This window comes from Vespa mandarinia, chromosome 4 (genome assembly GCF_050613455.1).
Source record: "Vespa mandarinia isolate Hongniang chromosome 4, ASM5061345v1, whole genome shotgun sequence".
NCBI lineage: Eukaryota > Metazoa > Arthropoda > Insecta > Hymenoptera > Vespidae > Vespa > Vespa mandarinia.
This window is the reverse complement of record NC_140813.1, coordinates 1,302,418-1,330,000: the sequence shown is the minus strand read 5'-3', so window position 1 is coordinate 1,330,000 and position 27,583 is coordinate 1,302,418. Positions and strand designations below refer to the sequence as shown.

General features: G+C 30.5%; 3 protein-coding genes across 17 annotated transcripts in view; 1 reads left to right on the top strand and 2 right to left on the bottom strand.

Annotated features, from left to right (window-relative positions):
- Liprin-gamma (liprin protein kazrin) overlaps positions 1 to 11,637 on the bottom strand; it is a 37,741-nt gene extending 26,104 nt beyond the window's left edge. For 8 of the 15 annotated variants that reach the window (XM_085656337.1, XM_085656345.1, XM_085656346.1 and 5 more), the window contains exons 1-3: positions 11,182 to 11,390; positions 10,650 to 10,825; positions 10,276 to 10,394 (exon numbers count right to left, since the gene is read on the bottom strand). The gene's annotated coding sequence lies outside the window, so the exon portion shown is untranslated. Of the gene's footprint in view, positions 1 to 10,275; positions 10,395 to 10,649; positions 10,826 to 11,181; positions 11,391 to 11,620 lie in introns of those variants that run through there. The other 7 variants (XM_085656339.1, XM_085656343.1, XM_085656344.1 and 4 more) reach the window with 6 other exon arrangements.
- A 1,785-nt stretch (positions 11,638 to 13,422) lies between these two features.
- Positions 13,423 to 16,268, top strand: Ns3 (nucleostemin 3). Its single transcript, XM_035878622.2, has 4 exons — positions 13,423 to 13,607; positions 13,906 to 15,301; positions 15,440 to 15,764; positions 15,987 to 16,268. Exons 1-4 carry the CDS (start codon positions 13,509 to 13,511, stop codon positions 16,120 to 16,122), a joined length of 1,956 nt encoding a protein of 651 aa, XP_035734515.1. The 5' UTR covers positions 13,423 to 13,508; the 3' UTR covers positions 16,123 to 16,268.
- An 86-nt stretch (positions 16,269 to 16,354) lies between these two features.
- Ssu72 (Ssu72 CTD phosphatase) lies at positions 16,355 to 18,238 on the bottom strand. The gene is made up of 4 exons (XM_035878624.2): positions 17,833 to 18,238; positions 17,564 to 17,707; positions 17,037 to 17,295; positions 16,355 to 16,826 (listed from the first exon to the last, which is right to left on the bottom strand). The coding sequence occupies exons 1-4, from the start codon at positions 17,913 to 17,915 to the stop codon at positions 16,725 to 16,727; spliced, it is 588 nt and encodes a 195-aa protein (XP_035734517.1). The 5' UTR covers positions 17,916 to 18,238; the 3' UTR covers positions 16,355 to 16,724.
- Between the last annotated feature and the right edge of the window lie 9,345 nt (positions 18,239 to 27,583).

Below are 27,583 nucleotides of genomic sequence, written 5' to 3'. Positions count from 1 at the left end.
GATCAATTGAGAATCTTCAAGATACACATCTCTCTCTCTCTCTCTTTCTCTCTTTCTCTCTCTCTCTCTCTCTCTCTCTCTCTATCTCTCTATCTTCTCTGTCTTTCTCTCCGTCTTTCTCTCTCTCTTTGTCTCAGTTTCTTTCTCTCTTTCTTTCTCTCTGCCTTTCTCTCCATCTTTCTTTCTCTTTATCTCAGACTCCTTTCGATAACAATAGAAAACACAGGGATAAAACGATAAACTTATCGATCTATCGATCAACATACTTATTAGAATATTTCGTATCTCATTTTTTTTTTTAATTGTCCGAAATATTTCTATTTGACGACGTTTACAAAATTCTTTTTTTTCTTTTTTTTTTTTTTTTTATAGAGACCTCGTCTAATATCTTCTAATCAATCGTCAGAAAAAATATATATTTATCAGTATTATTTTTCAGAAAGAAAAAAAATATATTTGTCAGTATTATCTTGCTATCTTGCAGAAAATATATTTTTATGAGTACATTATACGATTTATACTGATGAATAAGAGAGAGAGAGAGAGAAAGAGAGAAAGAGAGATCTGTTTCTTTTTTTACTTTTTCACTTTCTTTTTTTTTTTCCTTTTTTTTCTTTTTTTTTTTTTTTTTTTTTTTGATAGAAGATATAGCAACGAACGTTCACGTAAGTTTCCATTATATATGTATATATATATATACATACATATATAATAACGCAATCGTGGTCGAACATATGAACAAGAATTAAGGGATACCATTGACAAAGGACGCTGTACATTGCTCAAGTCCATGTATCAAAGAAGAAGATACGTGTTGCCACGACAGGAAACATAGATTTTCCCCTTCCCCCCTGAGACTCTAAATTTGGATCGGTGATTCATCCGAATGTGTTGACAAATCCTCTGGTTACATTTCTTTCGTATCTACTACGAGCGATTATAAATATATATATCCGCCATTGTAATTTGTTACTATTTGATTTTAATTTTAATTTCTAATTCAATATAATTTGATTGTATTTTTTCTCTTACTTTTCTTTTTGTCCCTTTTGTAAAAAAGAATTTCACATTTGTTCCTTTCATTTCTCAATCAATAGCAAATCTGATCAAATTGATTAAGACCACGAAAACATTTATGTCGAATGAGATACAAAAAGGTTTCATTAAAATCGAAAAACTTATCTCGTAGTAATTAATAATCAAATTAGATTTGTAGATAAAAAAAAAAGAAAAGAAAGAAAGAAAAAGAAAAAATAATATTCGTTTGTTCGACGAAGACGATCGACAAACGTAAAATATGATCGATAGATCGTATACGACGAGCGAATATATTTCTTATTATTTTATTTAATTTTATCTTATTTCTAATGTTATTCTTTTTATTTTTTTTCTGTTTTTTTTCTTTTTATTTTCTTTTCTTTTATATATACTTATTCCTTTCATTTCTTCAATCGCGTAAATATGAAACAAAAATTTGTTGGACACTACGTGATACATACATACGTAGAATGAGATTCGAAATTTTTTTATTGTAATTGATGAAACGTGTCACGTTAGTTATTAATTATGAAATTAAATTTATACATTCAATAATAATAATAATAATAATAATAATAATAATAATAATAATAATAATAATAATAATAATAATAATTGTTTCCTCAGCCGAGAATAATCATCAATTGTCATTGTCATAATGACACTCAAATATCATGTTGATCATCGATCAGACCGGATACGAGGAACTTGTCGAAAATGTCGAATATATTTTCATTTATATGTTTCCCCGTTTTCTGATAAAACTATCTAATTAATTTTATCAAAATTATATTCTCATTTTTTATTACGAGAAATTTAACGATGCAAGCTTTACAAGCTCCCATCTATTATTGTCGGCGGGAAGCGGTAGCGATGATCAGCATAAGTCGTTAGTCCGTATAAAGTGGTACATCAAAAGAAAGCTTTAGTGGTGTACGTTGTCTGTAAACATGCCTTTCGACCTGCCTTTTGTCATCCAATTCAACTTGGAATGGCCACTTGTGATCTAAGAAAAATATATGTCGCATACCTTTGCTGATATATAAGATATATATATATATATATATCTTTCTCTCTCTCTCTCTCTCTCTCTCTCTTCTTTTCTTTCTCTATTTCTATTTCTATCTCTGTCTTTTCTTTCATCTGAAGAATCGTTGACAGTAATAAAGGACGACAGAAGGAGTAGAAAGAAAACTATGTTACAATATCGATGATCGATTTCATGCTTGTATTCATCTTCGTATCTGAGAAAAAGAGAAAGAAAGAGAGAGAGAGAGAGAGAGAGAGAGAGAGAGAGAGAAATACATCGAAAGAAAAAATTAGAAAAAATGTATATATATATATATCATTGATTTAATATTTTTGAAGAAAAAAAAAAGATTAATACGCCAACGTGAAGAATTATTGCAAATATATTCAGCTAAGGACTTTGCGAGGAAATAAATTATTATTATTCTCATATTTTTGAAAAGAAAAGAAAGGACAGAAGCTACGCTTTCTATAAGCGTCGTGAAAATATTTCATGCAAATAGATCGAAAGAAAGATTTAAGATCGAAAGAATATAATATGATATTATTTGCATATTTTCGAAAAAAAAAAAAGAAAAAAAGAAAAAAGAAAAAGAAAAAGATAGGGGGAAAAAAAGCAAGAAGGACAAAACTGGAACGATAGAAAATGAAATATGTTATTTACGTATTTAAAAAAAAAAAGAGAAAGAGAGAGAGAGAAAAAAGAAAGGACAATGGTAACACGTACCAAGACGTGGTTCATTATTAAAATACCATGATCCATACAAATTACCGAGGATCGGTATTCAGATCATCATTTTCACGACGGAAGTAGTCGCCATTTTCATATATATATATATATATATATATATATATATATATATATATATATATTCCACTTTATTACGTATTCGAATTACGTCCAACGTGCGAAGCTCGCAAATAATAATTGAGATATGTACAAAAGCGATTAACGAATCGTTTGATGCGAGATGCAATTAAACTTTCGATTAGAGAAATAATGATTGCAATAGGATTTGATTTATTTCTCTCTTTCTCTCTTTTTCATTTTGTCTTTTTCTTTTTATCCACCACCTCCCCACCCCCCAGCCCCCACCTCCGCCACCCCTACCTCCGCCACCTTTATCAAATCGTATTATTATCATTAATATTGCAATGTTCCCAAATTAATTCTATAATCGGGTATTGAACGAACGTATCTATGTATATGTATGTATGTACGTTCATTTCGCATTCAACAAAATGGAACCGATTAATAACATGTATAATAGATGAGATGGCACCATGATGTTTCTAATCGTGGTTAATAAAATCAAAGCTTATAAATCTTTAACGAATATAATATGATCGATTTGTATCGTTATGAATAAATCAAATGTACACCCATTGAGAGAAGAATCATCCTCATCCACCCCTCAGCCCACTCATCCTCAGCCAGCCATTTGTTAGTTAACGATGCGCAAATTACATTTCTCTTGCGGATTATCATACCGTATATTAAAATTCATTTACAAATTGATAGAATTACATCTTTCCATATATATATATATATATATGATAACGATGATGATTATGATGATCATAATAATAATGATGATGATGATGATGATGATGATATCAGAAATATAGAGGAATTTCAACAGGTGTGAAAAGTCATCGATCGTGCAAATTATTGATGATAATGATGGGATCTATTACAAAAAAAAAAAAGAAGTAAAAGGAACGATACGATGAGGAAAGGAATAATAATGAAAAAAAAAAGAAAAAGAAAAAAGGAAGAAGAAGAAGAAGAAGAAGAAGAAAAAGGAGTGAAACAAGAATTTACAAGGGAAAAGAAAAAGAAAAAGAAGAAGCATAAAAAAGATCGAAAATAAAGAAGTAAGGGAAGGAAAAGAAAAGAGGAGAAAAGAAGAGGGAAGAAATGAAAAGAGAAGAAAGGAAGAATGAATAAAAGAAAGAAAAATTACTTTTGGATCGGATCGCGAAGATTTCTTCTTTCACGCCTTGAGAAAGAAAAACTTTTCTTCTCGAAGTATGGAAAGTTAGAACGTAAGGGAAAAAATAAAAAAGAAAAAAAAACTAAAAAAAAAAAAACTAAAAAAAGAAAAAAAGGAGAAAGAAAATTCCTCTAACGCGACGACAATGAGAGGAAAAAATTATTACTCTTTTTTACGTCGATGGACATTCTCCTAAAATATATATATATATATATATATATATTGACGAATATTTATCTACTATAATATAAATATATACATTTAAATTCTATTCACGAAGTTTAATATACTATAATCCACTTTACTATCTAACTTAACAATTAACAGGTTTGCCTCTCGTGAGACACGGTAAATCCCATATTACCGTGCTACGATAGGATTCACCTCTTCTCCCCCTTTACTCCCCGGCGAACACCTACTATAATGCACTAATGTCAATTACATTCACACATTATTGCTGATCGTCACTAAGCAGGACACTAGAATTTACCGTGAAATCGTCCATCCATATATTGTACTACAAACAACCGTAATCAGGCTTTGAACACGATCGCGGTAGACCAATAACATATTCTGTCTCTGCCATACACACTCAATCTCTCTCTCTCTCTCACTCTCTTTCTATATATATATATATATATATATATATATATATATACATATATATATATATCCATCTATCCATCCCTCTCTCTCTCTCTCTCTCTTCATCGTATTGTTAATCACGCAACGGTAACAATCCGTTAATTTGAAATTCGAGTCCTTCGTAATAGTAGCCAGCAGCAACTGCATCGAATCCCAACGTCAAGGCTTATTCTCCCTTAGGCTGTCGTCACCCATTTTGTGCTTTGATGAAACCTTCGAGAAGTTGGTTCATCTCGTCTTCTCTCTCTCTCTCTCTCTCTCTCTTTCTCTCTCTCTCTCTCTCTTTCTTTCTTGTCAATGAAACGGAGATTTCAAAGAAAGGAGAACTGATTTGAAAAAGGTAAAAATCCTTTTCTATTCTACTACTTTTGCCTTTGGAATAGAAAAAAAAAAAAAAGAAAAAAAAAAAGAAAAAGAAAAGAAAAGAAATATGCCTACGATCAAAATGCAATACACTATTCTCTACGAGGTATACATTTTTACGAGGTATTCGATACTTTCTTTGTCCCAATATACCTGACATATAAATTATATATGTATTTACATATATAATGTATATGCAATCATATAAAGCCCTTTTATAGGTCAAAACAATTTATTCTATTTTTTATAGAGTTTAATGAGAATTATTTTATTTCAGAATTTGATTATTTTAGAATTTTATTGTTTTAAATTGTTTTCTTTTTCTTTTTTTTTTTTTTTTTTTTGTTAAATTTCAAATGCCAAAGTAATTGTTTGATACTCGAGATTAATATATTTATAATAAATATCTCCGATTATCACATACCTGATATCACTGAATTGACGAAAAATTTGTATAATAAATAATCTATCGATGTAATATAATTTTATTAATTTTTTTTTTTTTATTTACCATCTTTATGCTTCGTGAGATTTAATCGATTTCTATACATCAGATCAGATACAGTATAGTAAGCTGATATTTGAAGCGTACGTTCGTCGGAGATAATTTTTTTGAGAAAGAAATAAAAAAGAAAAAAAAAGATAAAAAAGAAAAAGAAAGAAAATGTATGGTATACGTGAAAAATTACATTGACAAAGTGTAATCCTCTTTCAACGAAGAATATTACGGGCATTAGATGCAAACAAACGATTTACTTTGATTAAATTAAAAATGTAGGAATTAAAATGATATTAGAATGATATTAAACAATTCTTTAGAATATTGTTGATTATATGATGAAAATGTTAAAGAGAAAATGTAAGAAACAAACAATCGTATATACATAAATTTATATACGTATATACATATACATATATATATATATATACGTACAGGTATATACATATTTTGTAAGTTTATATAACAAACAATTTGGAACATGATTAGTGCTACAATGTTGGAGTTTATATATCTTGAGAGAAATTGAACACTGTACAACCCTTCTACTCGTCGGAACAATATTGCTCTTCGCGTACTGTAGCTGAATAAGCAGATCAAATATTTGAAGGGGTAGCAGAGAAGAATGAGAGAGAGAGAGAGAGAGAGAGAGAGAGAGAACGAGAGAGAGCAAGAGAAAGCAAGAGAAAGCAAGAGAGAGAGAGAGAGAGAGAGAGAGAGAGAGAGAGAGAAAGAAAGAGAAATCATTTAAAATGTACTTGCAATCGTTGTTACACTTACAACATCCCAATTGAAATTTAAATTCTACCTTTCTTCTATAAATATATTTGAGGATATGTATATATGTGTGTGTGTGTATGTTTGTGTCAATTTATGTATTTATGTATTTATTATGCATAATGTATTTATTATGCGCAAGGTATTTATTATGCATAAATCAAAATAAATGCAATAAATTTTCCATTAAATACGATAATATCAAACAACGATGGCGTTAACGAAATTCAACCGATTTTATTTTCGTTAACGAAAATAAAACGTAGCTTCGTGGAATCGATCGTTAAAAGGGCTATTTAAAGAATCCTCAAGTGTGTCAGAGCGCGAGATAGTTTTTAATTTTACCAAAGGAACCATCGAAATAATCTATATTAAGATTAGGAAATTCTAAGATCATCTAAACATTTTTTCGTCCATGTTGTATATCCGGTTTGATGAAACACACGCGTGTATAAAAACACATAGCAACATAAAGTCATATGGAAAAAGTACGCGTATACACACATAAACCCCCATACACCATATATATATACACAAACACAAACACATACACACACACACACCATATATATATATATATATATATATATATATAGTAACGAAAACGCGAATATATATATATATTACATATATGCTATACTACATATCTCGAAGTTGATTCAACGCGAAGCAACTGAACGTTCTGTGTGCGCAAGCGTTGAATCGCGTTGTATAATAGCTGCAAGTCGAATGAATGGGACTGAAATGAATCTTTATTATCTTTTTATTGTCGATACGCGACACACATCACACACACACACACACACACACACACACACACACACACATACGACAGTAGCACGCACGCACAAGGGACATTGATGTACATATGCGTACAGAACACATCACCTACATAATAACGAGGAACAGTCATTATGATGGTAAAGGTTGTGATGATAACGCAGTAACAGTAGTAGTGGTGACTTGGGGATTAGAGGTGGGGAGGAGTCGGAGTGCGGAAGGGGTTGGGGACTAGAGGCTAAAGGGCTGGAAACTGTGGGATGAGAGTGTGGCGGGGGGTGGGAGAGAGGGAGGGAGGTTGAAAGAGCGCGGTTTATATAAATTTCGTTTAACGATTTTGTAAGTGAACCGTGACTTTCTGGGTTCCCAGGTACCGAGCTCTATAGTTACCACACACATCGTCTCTCATCCCTTTTTTCTTTTTACCGCCCCTCGCCCCCTCTCCCGCCCTATCCCCCCTCTATAGCCACTCTTCGTTCTCGTCCAACCTTTTGCTGCGCTCGTTCCGGTAAGTTCGTCAGAGGCTCGTTCGTGTGTGGCTGGCACTCCTACTCGTCCAGAGACAAGTAGCAAAAAGCATCGCTTTTTGCATTAAGTATGACCCCGGCACGCTACTACTCACTCGTACCCACTTCTTCTTTCACTCCTCATCCCACTTTCCCGTTCCTGGTTTCCCTACTCCCTTCCCTATCCCTCCCCGTTACCTCCTTACCCTCCCCCCCCCACACCCCTTTCTCTTTCTCTCTCTGTCTCGCATCCATCCACCCATTCCCTGACTCTTCGACATGGACTACCATTTATTTGCACTCCACAGGAAATACGTCGTTACTTAATACTTATTTTCATTTTGTATATTCGACTAAATTCGATTAAGTCAATCGAGAAATGATTTATAATATATGTATCTAGACTATCGTATCTAATTTTTTCATCGTGCGAGTCATGTTTATGGGAACACTGTGTACTCTTTAATAAATTTAGGTTTATGTATGATAGAACGGCGCCATTGGATAATCATTTAATAGTTATTTTCATTATGAATAAACGACGATATTAAATGTAATATAATCGTATAGATTCTCCGCGTGTATAACTTTTCATCGTGCGGAAGAGTTTTATGGGAGCTCGATGAGTCGCATAAATGCTGACTACGGCACAATGGAAGAATTTCTTTATATGTATTTAAATATATATATATATATGTGTGTGTATGCGTGTGTGGTATATTCGTGTGTATAGAATTGAATGATTTCATTCATATGTAGGTACGTGCCCGAAAGATTAGAATTTTGTAAACGTCTCACGGACAGCAGCTGTTCCCAATGTTATATCCATGAGCCAGCGACCACACCACCACCGGTCGCTGTTAGCTATTGCTAATACTGCTAGTGCTGGTGCTGCTGCTATTGCTACTAGTAGTAGTGCTAATACTGGTGCTGTTACTCTAATGCTTGTGGTGGTACTCTGGTACTGGTGCTAGTGTTGGTGCTGCTGTTGCTATGGTTTATCGAATCCTTCTTTTTTTTTTTTTCTTCCTATTCCGTTCGCAAAAATTATCGCGTTCTATATAATATCCCTATAGGAATATATCTCCCATATTGTCAAATTTGCAATCGAATAATAATAAAATAAATATGAATTCGATTACGAATAAATTTCATTTAGATAGATAGATAAGATAGATTTGTAAGTAGATAAACGTTTTTAAACGTATATACGTCGTTCATTGCGATTTCGTGATTATATTTTGAAGAAGAAGAAAAGGAAGAAGGAAAAGAAAAAAAAAAAGAAAAAAAATTTGCAGGAAGCATTTTTCCCGTGCGTTCAATTCATTGTAAAACGGCGTGTTCTCTTTTTTCTTTTTCTTTTTTTCCTTTTTTCACTTTTATTTTCTTCCTTTCTATTTTTCTTTTTTTTTTTCTTTTTTTTCTTTTTTTTTTTTTATTTTCTATCTTTCTTCCTTCCTTTTTATATCCTTTTCTTGCTCTCTTTCTTTACTTCTTTCTTCTTTTTGTTTTTCTTTTCTCTTTTTTTTCTCTTTTTTTCTCTCTTTTTTCTCCTTTTTTTTTTTTTTGAAGTGTTAATGCATACTTCAGTGCCGTCTACCCGGAGAGTGTAGTTATCTCGAGTAAGCCGAAAGTTTATCCAATTTCTCGTGCAATTCTTTTACTTTTCTCTCTCCCTCTCTCTCTCTTTCTCTCTCTCTCTCTCTCTCTGTCTTTTTCTCTCTTTATTCCGTAAGAACAGAAAAAAAGAAGAAAGACAAGAGAAAAAGGAAAAAGAAGAAGTTAATAACGACGCAAATAAATGATAAAAACTCTTTCCGTGCAAATGAAAATCTTGAGAGAGAAAAAGTGAGGGAAAGAGAGAGAGAGAGAGAGAGAGAGAGAGAGAGAGAGAGAGAGAGAGAGAGAGAGAGAGAGAGAGAGAGAGACAGACAGACAGACAGAGAGAAATAAAGAGGAACTTAATGGAATTAAAGAAAGAAAAAAAAAGAAGAGAAGAGAATTCGTTTCGCTATTTTACGAAATCGATGTCGTTCGACATTCTTACGAAACACGTTACGATGTGACGTGTGGTACGTGGTGATAAAAAAAAAAGAAAAAGAAAAGAGAAAAAAAAGCAAAAGAAAAAAAAATAAGAAAGAAAGAAAGAAAAAAAAGAAAGAAAGAAGGAAAGAAAAGAAAATAGAACAAGAGAAATTCAAGATCTAATCTTTAAACACGACCATAAAAGTTTGTCTTCGTTTTCGTTTAAAACGATTTCATCGTTTACGTCTACGTTTACGTCAACGTCTACGTCTACGTCTACGTCTACGTCTACGTCTACGTCTACGTTTACGTCTACGTCTACGTCTACGTCTACATCTACGTCGTCGTCGTCGTCGTCGTCGTCGTCGTCGTCGTCGTCGTCGTCGTCGTCGTCGTCGTCGTCGTCGTCGTAGTTTCGTCATCGTCATCGTCGTTCCCGTAGACATAGTCGTAGACATAGACGTAGCCGTAAAACGTTTTCTAAAAATCGTTTTCTACGTTTTATACGTAAACGTAAAACGTAGAAAATGAAACGTTAGAAGATAGATAGATAGATAACTATGTATGTACATACATACCAATGGAAGAAGGGGGGGTGGGAGGAGGAAAAACGTACCAATAAAGTATCGCCAAGGGTTACGAAGCACACACCTGTCCGGATCTCACAAAACGAGGAAAACCCACAAATTACACTCGCCATTCGTGAACGTTGCGAAGTAAGCTTCCCTTCATTCTCTTTCACCGAATTCAATGTAGAGAAAAGAAGAGAGAGAGAGAGAGAGAGAGAGAGAGAGAGAGAGAAATAAAAAGAAAAAGATAAAAGAGAAGAGAAGATAAGATGAGAGTATCTTAATTTCTCTCTTTCTTTACGAAAGTGAGAAAAAAAAAGAGAGAGAGGAAAAATAGAAATAGAGAGAGAGAGAGAGAGAGAGAGAGAGAGAGAGAGAGAGAGAGAGAGAGAGAGAAAGAAAAGGAGGAGCCCTTCTTTACTTCTTCGCAACACTACGACACGTCATAGTTTTGTCGATGATTACCGGCTAGCTCGTGTGCGTGCGCGCGAGAGAGATAGAAAAAGAGAGAGAGAGAGAGAGAGAGAGAGAGAGAGAGAGAGAGAAAGAGAGAGAGAGAGAGAGAGAAGTTCGATATCGATTTTCAAAGATTTTCTCCTGCAGAAGAAAACTTTTTAATATATGTAGCTATATGTGTATATATATATGTATATATATATATATATGCATACATGCAAACATGTGTATATATATATATATATATTTATATATATATATACATGTATATAAATAAGAACTAACAATAGAGAATTATAGATGATCTAAAAAAAAACAAATAAAAAAAAGAAAAAAAAAAAAGAAAAAAAAAGAAGTAGGGGAAAAGAAAAAATAAAAAGAGAAAAACACTTGAAAGAAGTAAGTAAATAAATAAATAAATAAATAGATAGATGGATAGATAGATAGATAGATAAGTAGATAAATAAATAAATAAATAAATAAATATATGAACGCACGTATAAAACTATATATAACGCGAGGACGAGTTCGCGGCGATTTCTGTCTCTCTTTATTTCTCTCTTTCTTCTTCTTCTTCTTCTTCTTTTTCTTCTTCTTCTTCTTCTTCTTCTTCTTTTTCTTCTTTTTCTTTTTCTTTTTTTTTTCCTCTCTCTCTCTCTCTCTCTTTTTCTCTCTTTAATATAAACGAAGCGAAGCGAGGAATAGAAACGGTATCAACGAGGTTGTCACGACGACTGACCGAACTGACGGCAGAGTGCGACATAACAGCCCTTTGCCGGGTCGACGCATGCGTCCCCGCCTCCCCGTGCCCAACCCTATTTTCCCACAGACCGTCCTTCCTATGACCGTGTCCATCTTTTCTCCCCACTTTCCCACTACTTTACTCCCACCTCTCCTCCAAACATCTCGTCATCCCAATACCCCATCTCACCCAACCTCGCACTATCCTTTCCTATCTCGTGTCTCATTGTTGCACTACTGCGAAATGCAACCGGTGCCGAGAGAACTCGGTCTCCACTTCCTCCTCCTCCTCCTCCTCCTCCTCTTCTTCTTATTTTTATACTTCTTCTATTTCTTCTATTATCTATACTTCTCCTATTTCTTCTTCTACTTCTTCCTCTTCCTCCTCCTCTTCTTCTTCTTCTTCTTCTTTTTTTATTTCTTCTACTTCTCCTATTTCTACTTCTTCCTCTTCTTCTTCTTTTTTATTTCTTCTCCTTCTACTTCTCCCATTTCTATTTCTTCTTCTTCTATTTCTTCTTCTATTTCTTCTTCTACTTCTATTTCTTCTTTTTCTTCTTCTACTTCTATTTCTTCTTTTTCTTCTTCTTCTTCTTCTTCTTCTTATTCATTCTCCTCTTGTATATTCTTCTTTCTTGTATATTCCTCCCCTCCCATTTCCACTTTTAGGAGGGTAGCGAGGAAGTAATCAAAAGAAAGAAAGAAAGAGAGGGGAAATAGCATCGTAAGGGTTCTCTTTTCCACTCGTCTACCATCTGCGTGTTGCCTCTGGGATACAGAATTCCTATATCTTTCCCTCTCTCTCTCTCTCTCTCTCTCTCTCTCTCTCTCTCTCTCTCTCTCTCTCTCTCTCTCTTTCTCTCTTTTTCTTTTCATCCATCCATCTCACCTTAGCCTTTTACTAGTTTCCCCATTTATCCTCATATCATCATTCTCTCTTTCTTTATCTATTTATCCATTTATCTATCTATTCATGTCTCTCTCTCTATTTATCTATTTATCTATCCATCTATCTATTTTCCCCCGCCTCTTTGACTCTAACGTTTCTTTCATCTCATCTTCTGCTTCAGCTATTTCCGCGTTTATTTGAGTTCTACGTTCGTTTCAAATGTATATTTGCATATATATTATGTATATATAAATATGCATTATACATATGTATATTTATATGTATCTGTATATTCTATTTATCTATGTATGCGTATATATTTTTCGAGGACACTTAGTGTGTTACAGGTGACACTTTAAAGTTCCATAGTAATCGACACGTGAATAGTAATACAATCCGAACATTGAAGGATATTTCTTCTATGTTTATTACGAACATGTTATTAGATACATATCTAAAAAGATTTATGCACAATGAGCTATTGTAATTTTCACGTTTGAAATGTCGAATGAACTAATCGATCGTATATAAAACGAAATACAATCACTATCCTTATTTATAATATTTTATATATATATATATATATATATATATATATATATATTTGTTTATTTTGTTTATTTCATTAAAACTTTATTTTACGTTCGTCGTACGTTTTTGTATGTTTTACGTACATACATTATACATTTATGTACCATACTATACCTTCATTTCAAAATGGAGATGTTCCTTGAGAAAATTTGTAGTTATTTATTTAAATATTGTTTTTTCTTTTTTCTTTTTTCTTTTTTTTTTCTTCAGAAACGATAAGAATTATTGTCGAATAAATTACGTTGATCGTCATTTTGTTTTTAAAAACATGGCGGTATCAAATTCATTGTAGGTTAACAACATTTGTAATTACGCATATGAGAAAAAGAGAAAGACAGAGAGAGACATTTGTTTTCTACGCATTTTCTTACCCGTTTGAATTGCGTTTTTCATTCGCCTCATCAATATATATGTATATATATACTTCGATAAATCGATAAGAGTCGGTAGTAATATTCAGTGTGTACCTCGATTTATGAATAAAAGAAGAACGATGGCGCCATCTGTCTCGAATATTGTCAAACAGTTACGTTAATTAATTTACACACGACGACAGTACAATATTGTGTAATGTTTTGAAGGAAACAATTAGATTTGTTAAAAATGGGAAAGAAAACTAAAGGGCAAAATTTAGGAAAATCCTTAATCAGGGATCGTTTCTCCTCTACGACCGCGAGAAAATATCGTGGTGATGTATCGAAGGTAAATAATGTACATATAAGTTTCTGTTTACATTTGTGCGACATATATTGGAAAAAGAAAAAGAAAAAGAAAAAGAAAAAACAAAACCAAAACTCATGTAATATTATAAATTAATTATATTGACGATATAATATTACGTACAAGAGTTCATTTTAATGTGAATATATTTAATAACAATCGTTTGTTGCGATTCGTAATAAATTGTAACATTGAGGTTATATTGAGAAAAAAATTTTAATCGACGATTAAAATCATTGATGTAATTTGAATTTTTTTTTCCCCATTTTTATGTTCAAAGCTACATTCGGAAAATGTTAACGATGGATACGATTGGGCCTGTCTCAATCTTCAATCTGTCACGGAGGAAAGTTCCTTCGAAGAATTCCTTTCTACCGCTGATCTTGCCGGAACGGAATTCAATGCGGAAAAGTTAAATATCAAATTTGTTAATTTACATGGTTTACCAGGTTTATTGACCAAAGATGAGAAGAAAAAGGTTTTGGAAGCACACGAAAAGAATAAAGGATATCTTAAAATACCGAGAAGACCCAAATGGGATAGTTCTACTACAGGAGAAGATTTACAAGCTACGGAGAAAGAAGAATTTTTAGAATGGAGACGTGGATTAGCTATTTTACAAGAGTCTGAAGGTCTTATACTTACGCCTTATGAAAAAAATTTAGAATTTTGGCGACAATTATGGAGAGTAGTAGAACGTAGCGATATTATTGTTCAAATTGTCGATGGAAGAAATCCTTTATTATTCCGTTGTGAAGATTTGGAAAATTATGTTAAAGAAATTGATTCGAAAAAAATGAATTTAATACTTATCAACAAGGCAGACTTTTTAAACGATCGTCAAAGACAATTATGGGCGGAATATTTTACAAGTATTAATGTACGAATAGTTTTTTTTTCTGCTAAATTAGCTGCAGAAGAGGAGAAAATTGAGGAAGAATCGGATGAGAATATTGAAGATGAGAAAATTGAGGAAGAATCGGATGAGAATGTTGAAGATGAGAAAACTGAGGAAGAATCGGATGAGAATGTTGAAGATTCTGTTGATGACCAGAAAAATGATTATAGTGATCAGGATTGTATAAGTAATGATGAAAATAATGAAAGTAAGGAAGAGTCATTAGATAATCAGTCAATGGAGAATACAGAAATACAATGTAGAGATAATAAAATGTCTGAACTTGGGGAAAATATATCATCAATTAATAATTCATCAGAATTATTAACCAGGGATAAATTGATTTTATTATTTAGGTCAATATATAAAGAAAAGACATATATGGAAGGGGTTACAACGATTGGTATGGTAGGATATCCTAATGTTGGTAAAAGTTCTACGATTAATGCATTGTTACAATACAAAAAAGTCTCAGTATCAGCTACGCCAGGGAAAACGAAGCATTTTCAAACTCTCTTTTTAGATAAAGATTTACTTTTATGCGATTGTCCTGGTTTAGTGATGCCATCGTTCGTTTGTACTAAAGCTGATATGATTTTAAATGGGATATTACCGATAGATCAAATGAGAGATCATGTTCCACCAGTTACGTTACTTGGTACATTAATACCTAAATATGTAATCGAAGATATGTATGGTATTATGTTACCTGTACCAGCGGAAGGAGAAGATCCAGATCGATCACCAACTGCGGAAGAAATTTTAAATGCATATGGATGTAGGTCTTTATTAAGAATATACATTTTTTTTGTTTTTTTTATTTTATTCGTTAACTCTTTTTAATTTAATTCAATTATAGATACAAGAAGGATTATACGTGTGACAATAAATATCATTGGATATATTTCTTTTTCAGATAATAGAGGTTTTATGACACAAAATGGACAACCAGATAATCCACGAACTGCTCGTTACGTTTTAAAAGATTTTGTAAATGGCAAATTGTTATATTGTGTTGCCCCACCAACACAAAATCAAAATGAATTTCATCAATTTCCAGAACCGCGAAGAATTAAAAAAGAAAATACACATATACCTCCTAGAATGGTTCGTGCAATAGGGGGAAGGAGAGTTATGTCTGAAGAATTAGATAAAAAATTTTTAAAACAAGTATGTAGTGGCGTTCATGCCAGAGGTGTTCTTGGAAAATCATCTGGTGTACCAAATGTACACAATCATAAGTATGAATTATTCAGAATTGTTATTATTAAATAATTATCACATTGAATATACTTTGAAGTAATGTAAATTATATAAAACAATTGTGTGTGTGTATATATATATATATATATATATATATATATATATATATATATATATATATGCATATTCTCAATTATTAATATAAAATAATGAAACGTGTTTACAAATTATTTAATTTTAATAATTATGTCGAATTTTAGTGGTGTGGAGTCTATAGCTGGTTCAATGCAAAGCCTTTGTATCGAGGAAAAGCCATGGAAAAAAATTAATAAACATTGCAATAAAAAGAAACGGGAAAAGGCTAGAAGATTATACGGTCATCTTGATCAACATTGATTTGAAAAACTATGATTTTTCACAAATTATGATTATTCCTAAATATAAGAACTTACTATATTGTGAAAGATTAATTTTGTAACATACAAGTTACTGAATTTAAAAAAAATGATCATTCGTTTTTCACGTAATAAAAAAAAATTAAATTAAATTTGTATAATACATACAATTATATATATATGAGTGTGTGTGTGTGTATACATGCATACATATATACATTCATATATAATTATAATAAAGTTAAAATATTTTATGTTTTCATAACCTTTATATTTAATTTTATTAATATCTTGCCAATATATTGACATCCTATTCCCCAATACAATCATCTTTTTAACTTGGCGCACATATCTGCTATATAAATTCTATATATAATACAAATTTGTCAGATTTACAAAATTTATTTAAACAAAAATGATCATTATTTATATAGGAAGCACTTATCATTCGTCTTCATTGTTATCCTTAGATCTATATCAGTTAATTCAGGAAACGGATATAATAAAAATTACATATTGTTTTTTCTTTTTTTTTCCTTTTTTTTCTTTATAAATTAGGTTGGTACCTATATAGGTAGTATCGTTTCAATAGTTTCAATTACCTTAGTAGAAAAGTACCGTGTGCAAAATTGTTCTAGCAAATTTCGATTCAAATTCATGCAACAATTCATCTATGTCATTATCTAAATCTTCACTGTTGGCCAGCTGAAATGTGATAAAATATATTATTATTATTATTATTATTATTATTATTATTATTTTTTATATATCACAATAAATATCCTTCTTAATTATTCAGAATAAATAATAATATAAATAAATAAATAAATAAATTACATATAATATTGTATTTTAATTATTTCTATTAATAGAAGTAACGATAAGATATCATAAAAAGAAAAAGGATGAAAATACCACAGTGACTAATTCACAGATAAGAAAGGATCCGACTGTAGCTTCTTCGTGATTATCTTGAATATCAAGATTAATAAGATGAACTGGTTGATTATCTTCTTGTGGTCTGGATTCCATACATTCGATTACTTGATCGTATACACGTTCTTCGCAGGTTATTAAAATATCAAATTTTTCTTTAGACAGTTGAAATCTTTCAGGCTTAGGCTTTATCCGACGGTTTCTGTCCAACATGTGCAACAATCCATTTTGTGTATAACTGATTTATTCATTAAGTTAAGGTATTTCATTAAAGATATAAATTTCTACAATATAAACTTAAGGATACGATAATAACAATTTCTTAGATTCTTATATCCTAAAGAAATATAAAATTATTGAAATTCTGAATTAGAAATATGTTTCAATAAGTGTCTGTCTGAAAGTAACAAAAAAAAAAAAAAAAAAAAAAAAAAAAAGAAAGAAAAAAAGTAATAATTATTTCATTATCGAAATGAGAATAAATATTTCATCGATAAATAGGATACTATTGTTTATCCTTGTTTAATAAATCATTATAGATTTCATCATATGTTGTTCCAAAATCATATATATTAGGACGATCTGGAGCATTCCCTGGTAATTTAACTTTATCTCCAGTACCAAAAGATTTAACGTTAAAGCCTTTTTTACTGAAAAAAAAAAAAATTAGTTAATAGATATTAGTCTCGTTTAAAATATATCTAATTTTTTCTTTTTAATCTAATGTTTATTTTTTTTTTTTTCTTTTCTCCCAATGTTTGACATAACCTTTTACCTTAAAAAAGCATGCGCTTCCATGCTTCTGTTCATATTACTGGAGCAAATAACGGCTACGCTAAGTGAACTAGGGGCCGGCATTATAATTATTTCAACTAATTTATTAATACAATTCCTGAGAATAATTTAGATTAGGTTTATATATTAAAAATAATTTTATGGAAATCTTGTTACGTCGTACACATTGATCAATATTACGATAAAACAAGATACAAATAATCAATTAGAAATTCGCGTATAAAACAAATAAATTTGAATTATAAATATATATATATATATATAGAAATATATATATATATAGAATATTCTATATACATATATAGAATTTAATATAAAAGCAAACCAAACAGCCTAACAATATTATTTAATAATTTATTCAGGTTATCTTCTGTTCATGATACTATTCTGCTTCGAATGAGAATGTTTTCAATGAAACAGAATACCTTCAATATCAGATGGCGCTGTCATGTAATCTATTAGACTAGTGCTGCCACGGCATATGATTGGTCAAATAGACTGGAACGAATCACTTGTCATTACATATGAATTCATGTTTATAAAATCAAATGCAATAAAGTGATTGGTTGAAAGATCTATTATTGGGAAGATGATAGATAGTAGCGGGTATTTAAAATTCGTGTCATGGGTATAATAAATCGTACGAATTCACGCAAAATCAATACGCTATAATATCGTATTCTTTTGTCAAGGGCTTCGTAAAAATCAAATGTCTTGTCTTTTTTTTTTCCTTTCTGTTATTTTTTTTTTTTTTCTACAGAATTTTATAAAAAAATACGCATACGAGATATATGGGATATCCTTCGATACGTTCATCGATATAATATATTTTAATTGAAATTACGTATAAATTATGTATATACATATGCAATATAGTTTTGCAGATATCGACGTAGAAGGGATTAACGAAAACGGGGTTGGACGTTGGATTTAGGTGAGGGTGTGTAGATGGCAGGGATAGATGGGATTCTATGGCGATTGGTAATGTATAAAAGAACCAAGTAGAAAGTAGAAAAAGAGCACTCTAACACGTGGCTTTGATAATCGATCGGACACGAGCTGACCCCGAGTTGGAGACTCACGTCGCGACGCGTGCACGTCGGTGTTCTAAAGGAACGTAGCGGAACCAGAAACAGTATGGCTGGAGGATTTCAGCTGTTTGATGTCAGTGTGTGAGTGCTGATGAGTGAGAGAAGAAAAGGACGATCGTTGATGCTGATTCCTTTCAAATAGAATTTCTACTAAATCTACGTATGTATTACAAAGTAAAACTTATTTTATAAATTTATATTCAATATATACATACATATATACTGATATATGTAATATATAAATGTATGTATTCAGATATAATTTGGATTATATTTGTCTATATGATCGTATCCTTTTTGCCTATTAATTTTTTTTTTTCTCTTATTAACGTTCTCAATACAACATAAAAATCTAATCGATATCGAACATTTTTCATCGAGATCTTATCATATATAAATGAAACGATCAAAATTTTTGAGATATAAAATGTTTTTTTTTGTTTTTTTTTTGTATCGATACAGAGATAAGGTTCTTAATACAAAAAAAAAAAAAAAACAAATAAGCATGATCGTTGTCAAATAAAAAAAAAAAAAAGAAAGAAAAGGAAAAAGAATCTGTTCTTTATTTTTTTTCAATGATAAAATGACGAAATACGCGATATTGGAGATAAAATTTTGAGATGTTAAAAAGAAAAAAGAAGCAGATTTTTCATAAGACAGAATTAATATTGATTAGTAATATTAAATTCATAAGGCATCCAAATTTACATACGGAATATATACGAAAGCTTTTTTCTTTCTTTCTTTTTTCCTTTTATTAGCGATGTCATAAAAATGAAACAATGGCGTCATCCTAATTGAAGGATGTCCAATGGCCATAGATTTTTCTTTTTCGATTTATTACGATTTTAATTGTCAAACGTTTAAAATATTTCATCGTATGACCTCCATCTTTGAAGATCTCTAAATATTTTTATGCAAAAATTATATATATATATATATGTGTGTGTACACATATACCTACACACACACACACACACACACACGCATACATATATATATATATATATTGTAAAATGAAATGAGATATTTTCGAATTCAAATCTTTAATGGCGTCAGCGCGCAAATTGAAACTTACTTCCGGATACAAATAAGGTTAAAGCGGTTAGCTATCATGTTTTTAAATCCCTACAGTACTTTTGTATTCATATGTATATCATATCATTCATAAAACTAGCCTCGATATGATAAGTGAGTCAGTATGTTTTTCTATGATCGATTTTTCTCGATATAAGTTATGTCAATAAGTTTCGTGATACGCGATGAATTATTTTAATTAGAAAAATATATAAATGTTTCGAAGAACTTTGTGCTTTTGCGAACAAGTCTTACCAACGTAAATTCTTTTTCTGAAGAATTTGCAGGTTCTTAATATAAACTACATGAACGTAAGCAAAAATTCATTATCAATTATTTATATTTCATTGTAACAAGAAAGTTGAAGTTAAGAGTGAAACAATAAAAGATACATTTTATTAATGTCATAAATAAATATGCTTTTGTAAAAAGCTGAAAGATTTTCATTTGTATTTTTGATAAATATCTTGACTTTTATTAATAATTGCTCATATGAATGGTCTATAACGCTTCTTAATACATTTACCTAACCTTAAAATTATTAGATATTATTAAAAGTCATGAAATCTTTGATTAACGTTGTAATTAAAATAGAGATATTAATCTTTGATACAAAACGACATTATAAAGATTAATTTGATATCGAATTAAAATATTTATTTAATTTATTTTATTTTACTTACTACTACTATATATATATATATATATATATATATATATATATATATATATATATATCCATTGTACAACATTCAGCACATTCTTGGTTTGAAAATAATAAAGCCAACGATATGAAAATATTCGGTATTTAATCAATATTAAATTGTGTTAACCAATAGGTTATATTAAAGCTTTTATATATAAATAATTAAGTAAAGTATGTGTGTTTATAAATAAGTTACTATAAAATAATATATTCATATCTTCTGTGGTCTTCTTAATATATACATTTCATAGAAAATATTTTCACATATAAACATATTTGTTAAGACAATACATTTTCTAAAAATATCAAATATATATATATATATATAAATAGAAATATATATTAGCATTGTTTGATAAAAATATTAAATAGAAATAAATATAGGCATTATCTATAGAAGAAAAATGAATATAAATGTCATTTGGATTTAACAAGAAAAATTTGTCAGATAGATTTTATTTCATATAACTGACATATTCTTATCATAAAATCAATAGGATTACTTTTGTATTACTTAAAATATTTGATTATGAATTTGATGAAAGTATTAATGTCTATGACGCAAAAGTTAACATAATTATCTTACTTGGATTTCATTCATCCAATTGACATTTTTTTTTTAATCAAGATTTTAGAAAGTCTTTAACGTTACTTTTTTACGTTATTGAATTTGTCTATGAGAAATGTTATGTTTAATTATGACGTTGTCGATGAAAAAAAAAAAAAAAAAGAAAAAAAGGGAAAAACATAAAAAGAAAAAAGATAAAAAATATTATTTGTAGTTACATGAGAGTCAGTATCAATATATAAAATGGTGGTATAGTTTGTCGAAATTCTGACGTCATTGGTCAATGCCATGACGTCATGTAAATACTTCTCGCATTACACCGTTTATTCTTTATATTTACAAAGAAAAATACGTATGATGATGAACGGGAAATATAAATCTCTAATTAACAATTTCGTTTATTTTTTTTTCTTTTTTTTTTCTTTTTTTTCAAAAATTTATTTTCTAGATAAAAAATAAATTACACTTCCTAATAAGATATATATATATACACATATATATATATATATATGTATATATATATATGTATGTATTAATAATCAGACTTGTTGAACACGAACAAAAGATATCTCGGTTATTCATCTCGACAGGAGATTTAAACGATAAGTCGATAATTTATGAAAATATCTTAAATAAATATGTATGTAATAAAAATAATGGAAAATATCGGATGCTCTCTCATATGTATTATCAATTTTTCTTTCGATCGACCTGTAAAAATTTTTGTAGGTTAATTCGAAAGGAACGGAAAAAAAAAGAAAAAAAAAAAAAAAAAAAAAAAAAAACAATTGAAAGATATTTTCATTTTCTAAAAATCTCTCGGCATTTCTTGCAGGTGTCGATTTCTTTTTTCTTCTTTTCTTTTTCCCCCTTTTTTCCATTAAAATATTGCTCACACACATAGCACATAATACTTCTATGGACTTGTGCGTTCTCGTTTTATTAACCGACTTTTTTTTCTTCTTTTTTCTTTTTTTTTTTTTTTGCAAAAATGTCACGCGTTAATTGAAAGGTGTGAAAGAAAGGAGAACGTTTTTCTCCTTATCTTCTTTTTTATTTTTTTTTTCTTTTTTTTCAGTTTTTAAAATTCCTTCATCATTTCACGCGTGCCACTCATTAAAATAACGTACTTTATTATAACTTTTTTTTCTTTTCTTCTTCCATTTTTTTCGTACATATTCTCTTTTTACTTTCCTTTTTTTTCTTTCTTTGTTATTATTTTTTGTTCTTCTTCCTCTTTTTCTTTTTTCTTTTTTTATTTTTTTCTTGTTCTGCGATAAGAACAGGTCAACCGTTTTTCATTCATGCTTCCTTTTTGTCCCTTTCGCACTTACGATGAGGTTAAGTAGAATGTTCTGTGAATAATGTTATTGTTGGAAATACAAAAAAGAGTAGGTAGAAATTATGCAAGCAGAAATAATGAATATATAATATTAATATATATATATAAATGTAAATGAGATATAGAGACCTTGATGAATATAGAAAAATATTCATTTACATAATAATAATAATAATTAATTATAATTAATTATAATTAATTATTATTATTATTATTATTATTATTATTATTATTATTATTATTATTATTATTATTATTATTATTATTATTATATTTTTGGTATAGTTTTATGCATAAAGCTTGATGCGTGTTTCAAGGCTGAAAATAAGCTTTAATAAAAACGATGGTCGCGTTTGCGAATCGTTACATTTAGCACACTATCGAACGGAACGTTCTACAACATTGCATCAATCCTATTCAGAAAAGTCATTCAGAATGTAGCACATCGATTGGGTGCAAAAATGTCTCTATCTCTATCTCTATCTCTTTCTCTTTCTTTTTGTATTTTTTTTTCGTTTGCTTTTTAATTTCAACAATAATCTGGAAAGGTGATACTTGATCATCACAATTTATGAGATATTGCAAATTATTGACGTTTCGAACGATTGCTACTTGGAATAGTTACAAGAGAATCAATATTCTAGTAATTGGGACTGTTATATATATATATACACACACACACATAGATATACATATATATAGATGGTTGAAAGCTACTATTGATAATCGAAGTTCTCTACCGGCATAACGATCTTATATATATATATATATATATATATATATATATACATACATACATACATACATAAATACATACATACATACATATATACATATATACATTCATACAAGGAAGACAGACAATGCTACAAGTGTTGCCATTGTTAGAATTTATTATTATTTTATCACAATCTAATTCACTAATATAAATTAACGTGAAAATGATCGATGACAAACGTGAGATTCATTTAAATTACGAATTAGAAAAAAACAATCAAGATCGGTTCATTGTTATAATTTATACATTGTTTCTTCTTCTTTTTTTTTTTCTTCATCTAAATCGAATCTTTTGATATCTAAATTTAATTGAATCGTAACGATCGATTAGAAACATTAGATGATAATATTGAAAATTAAAAAAGATAAAAATTGGAAATATAATATTATTTCGAAGATGGATGAGACTTTGTATGCGTCGTATATTTATTTTATATATCTTCGTATCTCTGATATTATCGATCAGATAGAAAAATTCTAAGCGTAGGTAGCTTTTAATAACGAAAAAATTGCCGGAGAATTATCGATATTCCACGATTTATAGGAGATTATTATGATTTATTGATTACGTTAGAGTATGTATAATAATACTTTAAATATATTACAAAAATATAGTAATAATAATTTAAATATATTACATGATATTTAAATCATACGAAGGATATCAAATCAAAGTCAGTGATTCTATTAGTTTTCTTTCTCAGTTGAATAAATCGGATTTGCCGTGTCTTTATTCATTAAAGTGGAGGGAACAATGATATATATATATATATATAATTTTTTTTCTCTGTATTAACATTCGATAGAATCAATGAGTTTCTCCCACGCCAATCTTATTTTTCTTCTTTTTTTTTTTTTTTTTTTTTCTCATCAAAATATTGAGTAGCTTTTCCACGTAAAGCTCTTGTCGTATCGTTTTCAATCAATCCATTGGACAGACAAGGATAACGAGGTATTTGATAGGAATTAACTACGGTCTGCTTTTTCAACCCTTATATATTCATTTCTACTTATATATCTGCATATATATATATATATATATATATATATATATATGTGCGTTAGGTCAAACGTGATAAAGTAAATCCGATAGTAAAGAAATGCGGCAACATTTCTGATACTTGGAATGTGTTCGTATATATGTATGTATGTATGTATGTATGTATGTATGTATGTATGTATGTATGTATGTATGTATATATGTATGATGTATGAAAGAGGGAGAGAGAGGGAGGGACAGAGAGAGATGCATTTCTCGTATCAGACATTGCGGATACGCGTCATCCTTCACTTGGACACCCCTCGTAATTGGGATTATCGTTGGCAAATACAAGGAAGGGGTCATCGTATGGTGAAATATTTCAAACCAAATGTAAAATCTTATTCAATTTTCCAAACTACATGCACGTCATTCGATCGAAGAGGAAATACGAAGAGAAATAAAAAGAAAAGGAAAAGAACGAAGTAGACGAATGGTTAAGACAATAAGTTAATTTTTTTCCTTTTTTTTTCTTTTTTTTTCTTTTTTTTTATTTGTTTTTCCTCAGATCGATCGATATTGAAAATGAAAGAACGTATTAATTAGATCGCATAGATTATCCCTAATAGATTATTATTTTGATAGACGTGATCTGTACAAAAAAACAAAAGAAAAAAAAACAAAAAAAAGAAAAAAGAAAATAGGTCAGTACAAATATGAATAATTCATTTCATATTATTTATACGTGAAATTATAATTAATTTTCATTTAGAATTAATAATAATTAATCGCTCTTTTGTTATCTTTCGTATATTTATATACATACACATACATATCTATATTCATCTTTTACACACACGCACACACACACACATACATATACATATATAAATAATAATTATTAACCTCTTTGTCATTTTTCATATATTTATGTACATAAACAATACATATTTATATTCATCTTTCACATACATACAAATAATAATTATTAACTCCTTTGTCATCTTTTATGGGCCTATATGTGTGTGTGAATGCACGTGTGTGTGTGTGTGTGTGTGTGTGTGTGTATTATATATATATAATATATATATAATATATATATATATATATAGAACAAACCAAAAAGAAAATGGACGACTTCGTAAGGATGACGAAGAAAGTCGAAGAGAAACCGAAGACGATCGAGGGGAGAGAAAGAGAGAGAGAGAGAGAGAGAGAGAGAGAGAGAGAGAGAGAGAAAGAGAAAGAGAGAGAAAGAGAACAGGAGGGAAAAGTAAATATACGAAAGCAGCGTGTGTCTCCTCATAGGCGACAATGTGGGCAGCCCCGGCTTATTGATTGCTCCATAGAAATTGGCCGGCGCCGCCCGTGTCGCATCGGTCGATCGCGGTTCTCGCTCGCGCACGTGACGTCACTCGCGTCTACTCGGCTATTGATTTTCTTACGAATCGAGCGACGCCATTGGCCAACCGAGTGAGATTGCGCACTTATCTCTTACTAATGGCGTCTCTCTTTTCTCTCTCTCTCTTTCTCTATCTCTTTCTCTCTATCCGTCCTTTTTTCTAACCTAGAACGGAAGCCGCCATCTTTATTCGGAGTTCGATATACCCTTTCGGCCTTGTTTGTAGTGCCAGTCGCGGTACCAATCGGTCGTGGGCCCGTCTTGGTAGGGATTCGTTTAGGGACGATTCACCGACCAGGGTGCGTCCCGACCGGATTTTTTCACTACGGATTTTATATGCAGGTACACAGGTAAGCTATCCCTCAAAAAGGAGATGTTCGTCCCATGTTTCTTTCTCTTTCTTGAAAGGGGCTTTCGGAAAAGAGAATCGAGGAATAGGTGGGAGCTGAATGGAGTTTAGTGGGGGAGAACTTAACCTCCTCGAAGCTCTTTTTCTTTTTTGTTTTTTTCTTTTTTTTTTTCTTTTCTTTCTTTTCCCCTTAGAGATTCATAACGCATATCGAATTTTTCACCTATCAATATCTGACTTCTCTGTGTTTCTTCGTTTCCTTCCTGATTTCGGTTTTTTTTTCTTTTTTCTTTTTTTTTTATTCTCTTTTTTTCCTTTGACGATCGAACGAGATTCGACGTCTCTATATATCTACATTCTTTTTTCTTTTCTTTTCTTTTCTTTTTTTTTTCTTTTTTTTTTTTTTTTTTTTTTTTTTTTTGAGGAAGCTCTTCTTCGTCTTCGTCAACGTCGTCAAAGTAAAAACAAAAGAAAAAAAACGAAAAAAGAAATTAATAACCAAAGCGGATGGTTAGATCGAAGTAGTTATATCCGCAATAATTGAATTCGTCGATGGAAGATAACAGGTAGTCGAAAAAACACGAATCGGATAAAAATATCAGAATCCATTCGTAATCTTTCCAAGGATTTGGTTTTTTTTTTATTTTCACAATATCTTATTCGAGAATACGATTTCAATAAATTATGGATATTTTGAAATAGAGTAGGTATAATAGAAATAAGGATTTCGTTGGGATATTATCGAAAAAAAAACCTTTTTTTCTTTTTCTTTTCCTTTTCTCTTTTTTCTTTTATATTCATCGAACACGTACATGACCTCGTTCACGAAGAGTTAAGAGAAAAATTTAGAAATAGATAGATGACTAAAAAAGTTAGAAAAAAAAAATATATATATATATATAGATAGATAGATAGATAAATAAATAGATAAATATGATTAGAGATTAGATAAATAAAGAAAAGTAAGAATTTGGAAAAAATTCGAGTAATGAAAGTCTTGAGCTTGATCTTCGTCATTACAAAACTACAAAAAAGGGGTTAATTTTTGGGCATGTCTCGAAAAAATGGCGTAGGCGCAGTCGTTCGCCTTCCATCTCCTCTCTCTCTCTCTCTCCTTCTTTCTCCCTCTTCCTCTCTCTCCTCTCTCTCTCTCTCCTTCTTTCACACACGTCGATCGACGCAGGCGCCCGCAGTGCACTTGACTCTCGGCGACCGATATTACCAAAACGTAGGAGCATTGCTAGCTGTACTCGGCATCGGGGTGGATCTGCGAGAGCGAGAGAGACGGCTGCGTGCCGTGCGTAGAAAAAAAATATACACACACACACACACACTTACACTCACACGCAGACATACATAGACACACACAGAAATTGACAGAGAGAAACAGACAAATAGACGCACTTTACACATCTATACGTACACATATACACACACAAA

Bases quoted from the DNA above. Each gene is read 5' to 3' on its own strand.
- Ns3 (XM_035878622.2), top strand. From the start codon at position 13,509: ATGGGAAAGAAAACTAAAGGGCAAAATTTAGGAAAATCCTTAATCAGG. The intron at 13,608-13,905 runs GTAAATAATGTA...TTATGTTCAAAG, and splicing joins ATCGTGGTGATGTATCGAAG to CTACATTCGGAAAATGTTAA. The intron at 15,765-15,986 runs GTATGAATTATT...GTCGAATTTTAG, and splicing joins CCAAATGTACACAATCATAA to TGGTGTGGAGTCTATAGCTG.
- Ssu72 (XM_035878624.2), bottom strand. From the start codon at position 17,915: ATGCCGGCCCCTAGTTCACTTAGCGTAGCCGTTATTTGCTCCAGTAAT. The intron at 17,708-17,832 runs GTAAAAGGTTAT...TTTTTTTTTCAG, and splicing joins GAAGCGCATGCTTTTTTAAG to TAAAAAAGGCTTTAACGTTA. The intron at 16,827-17,036 runs GTATTTTCATCC...ATCACATTTCAG, and splicing joins TCTGTGAATTAGTCACTGTG to CTGGCCAACAGTGAAGATTT.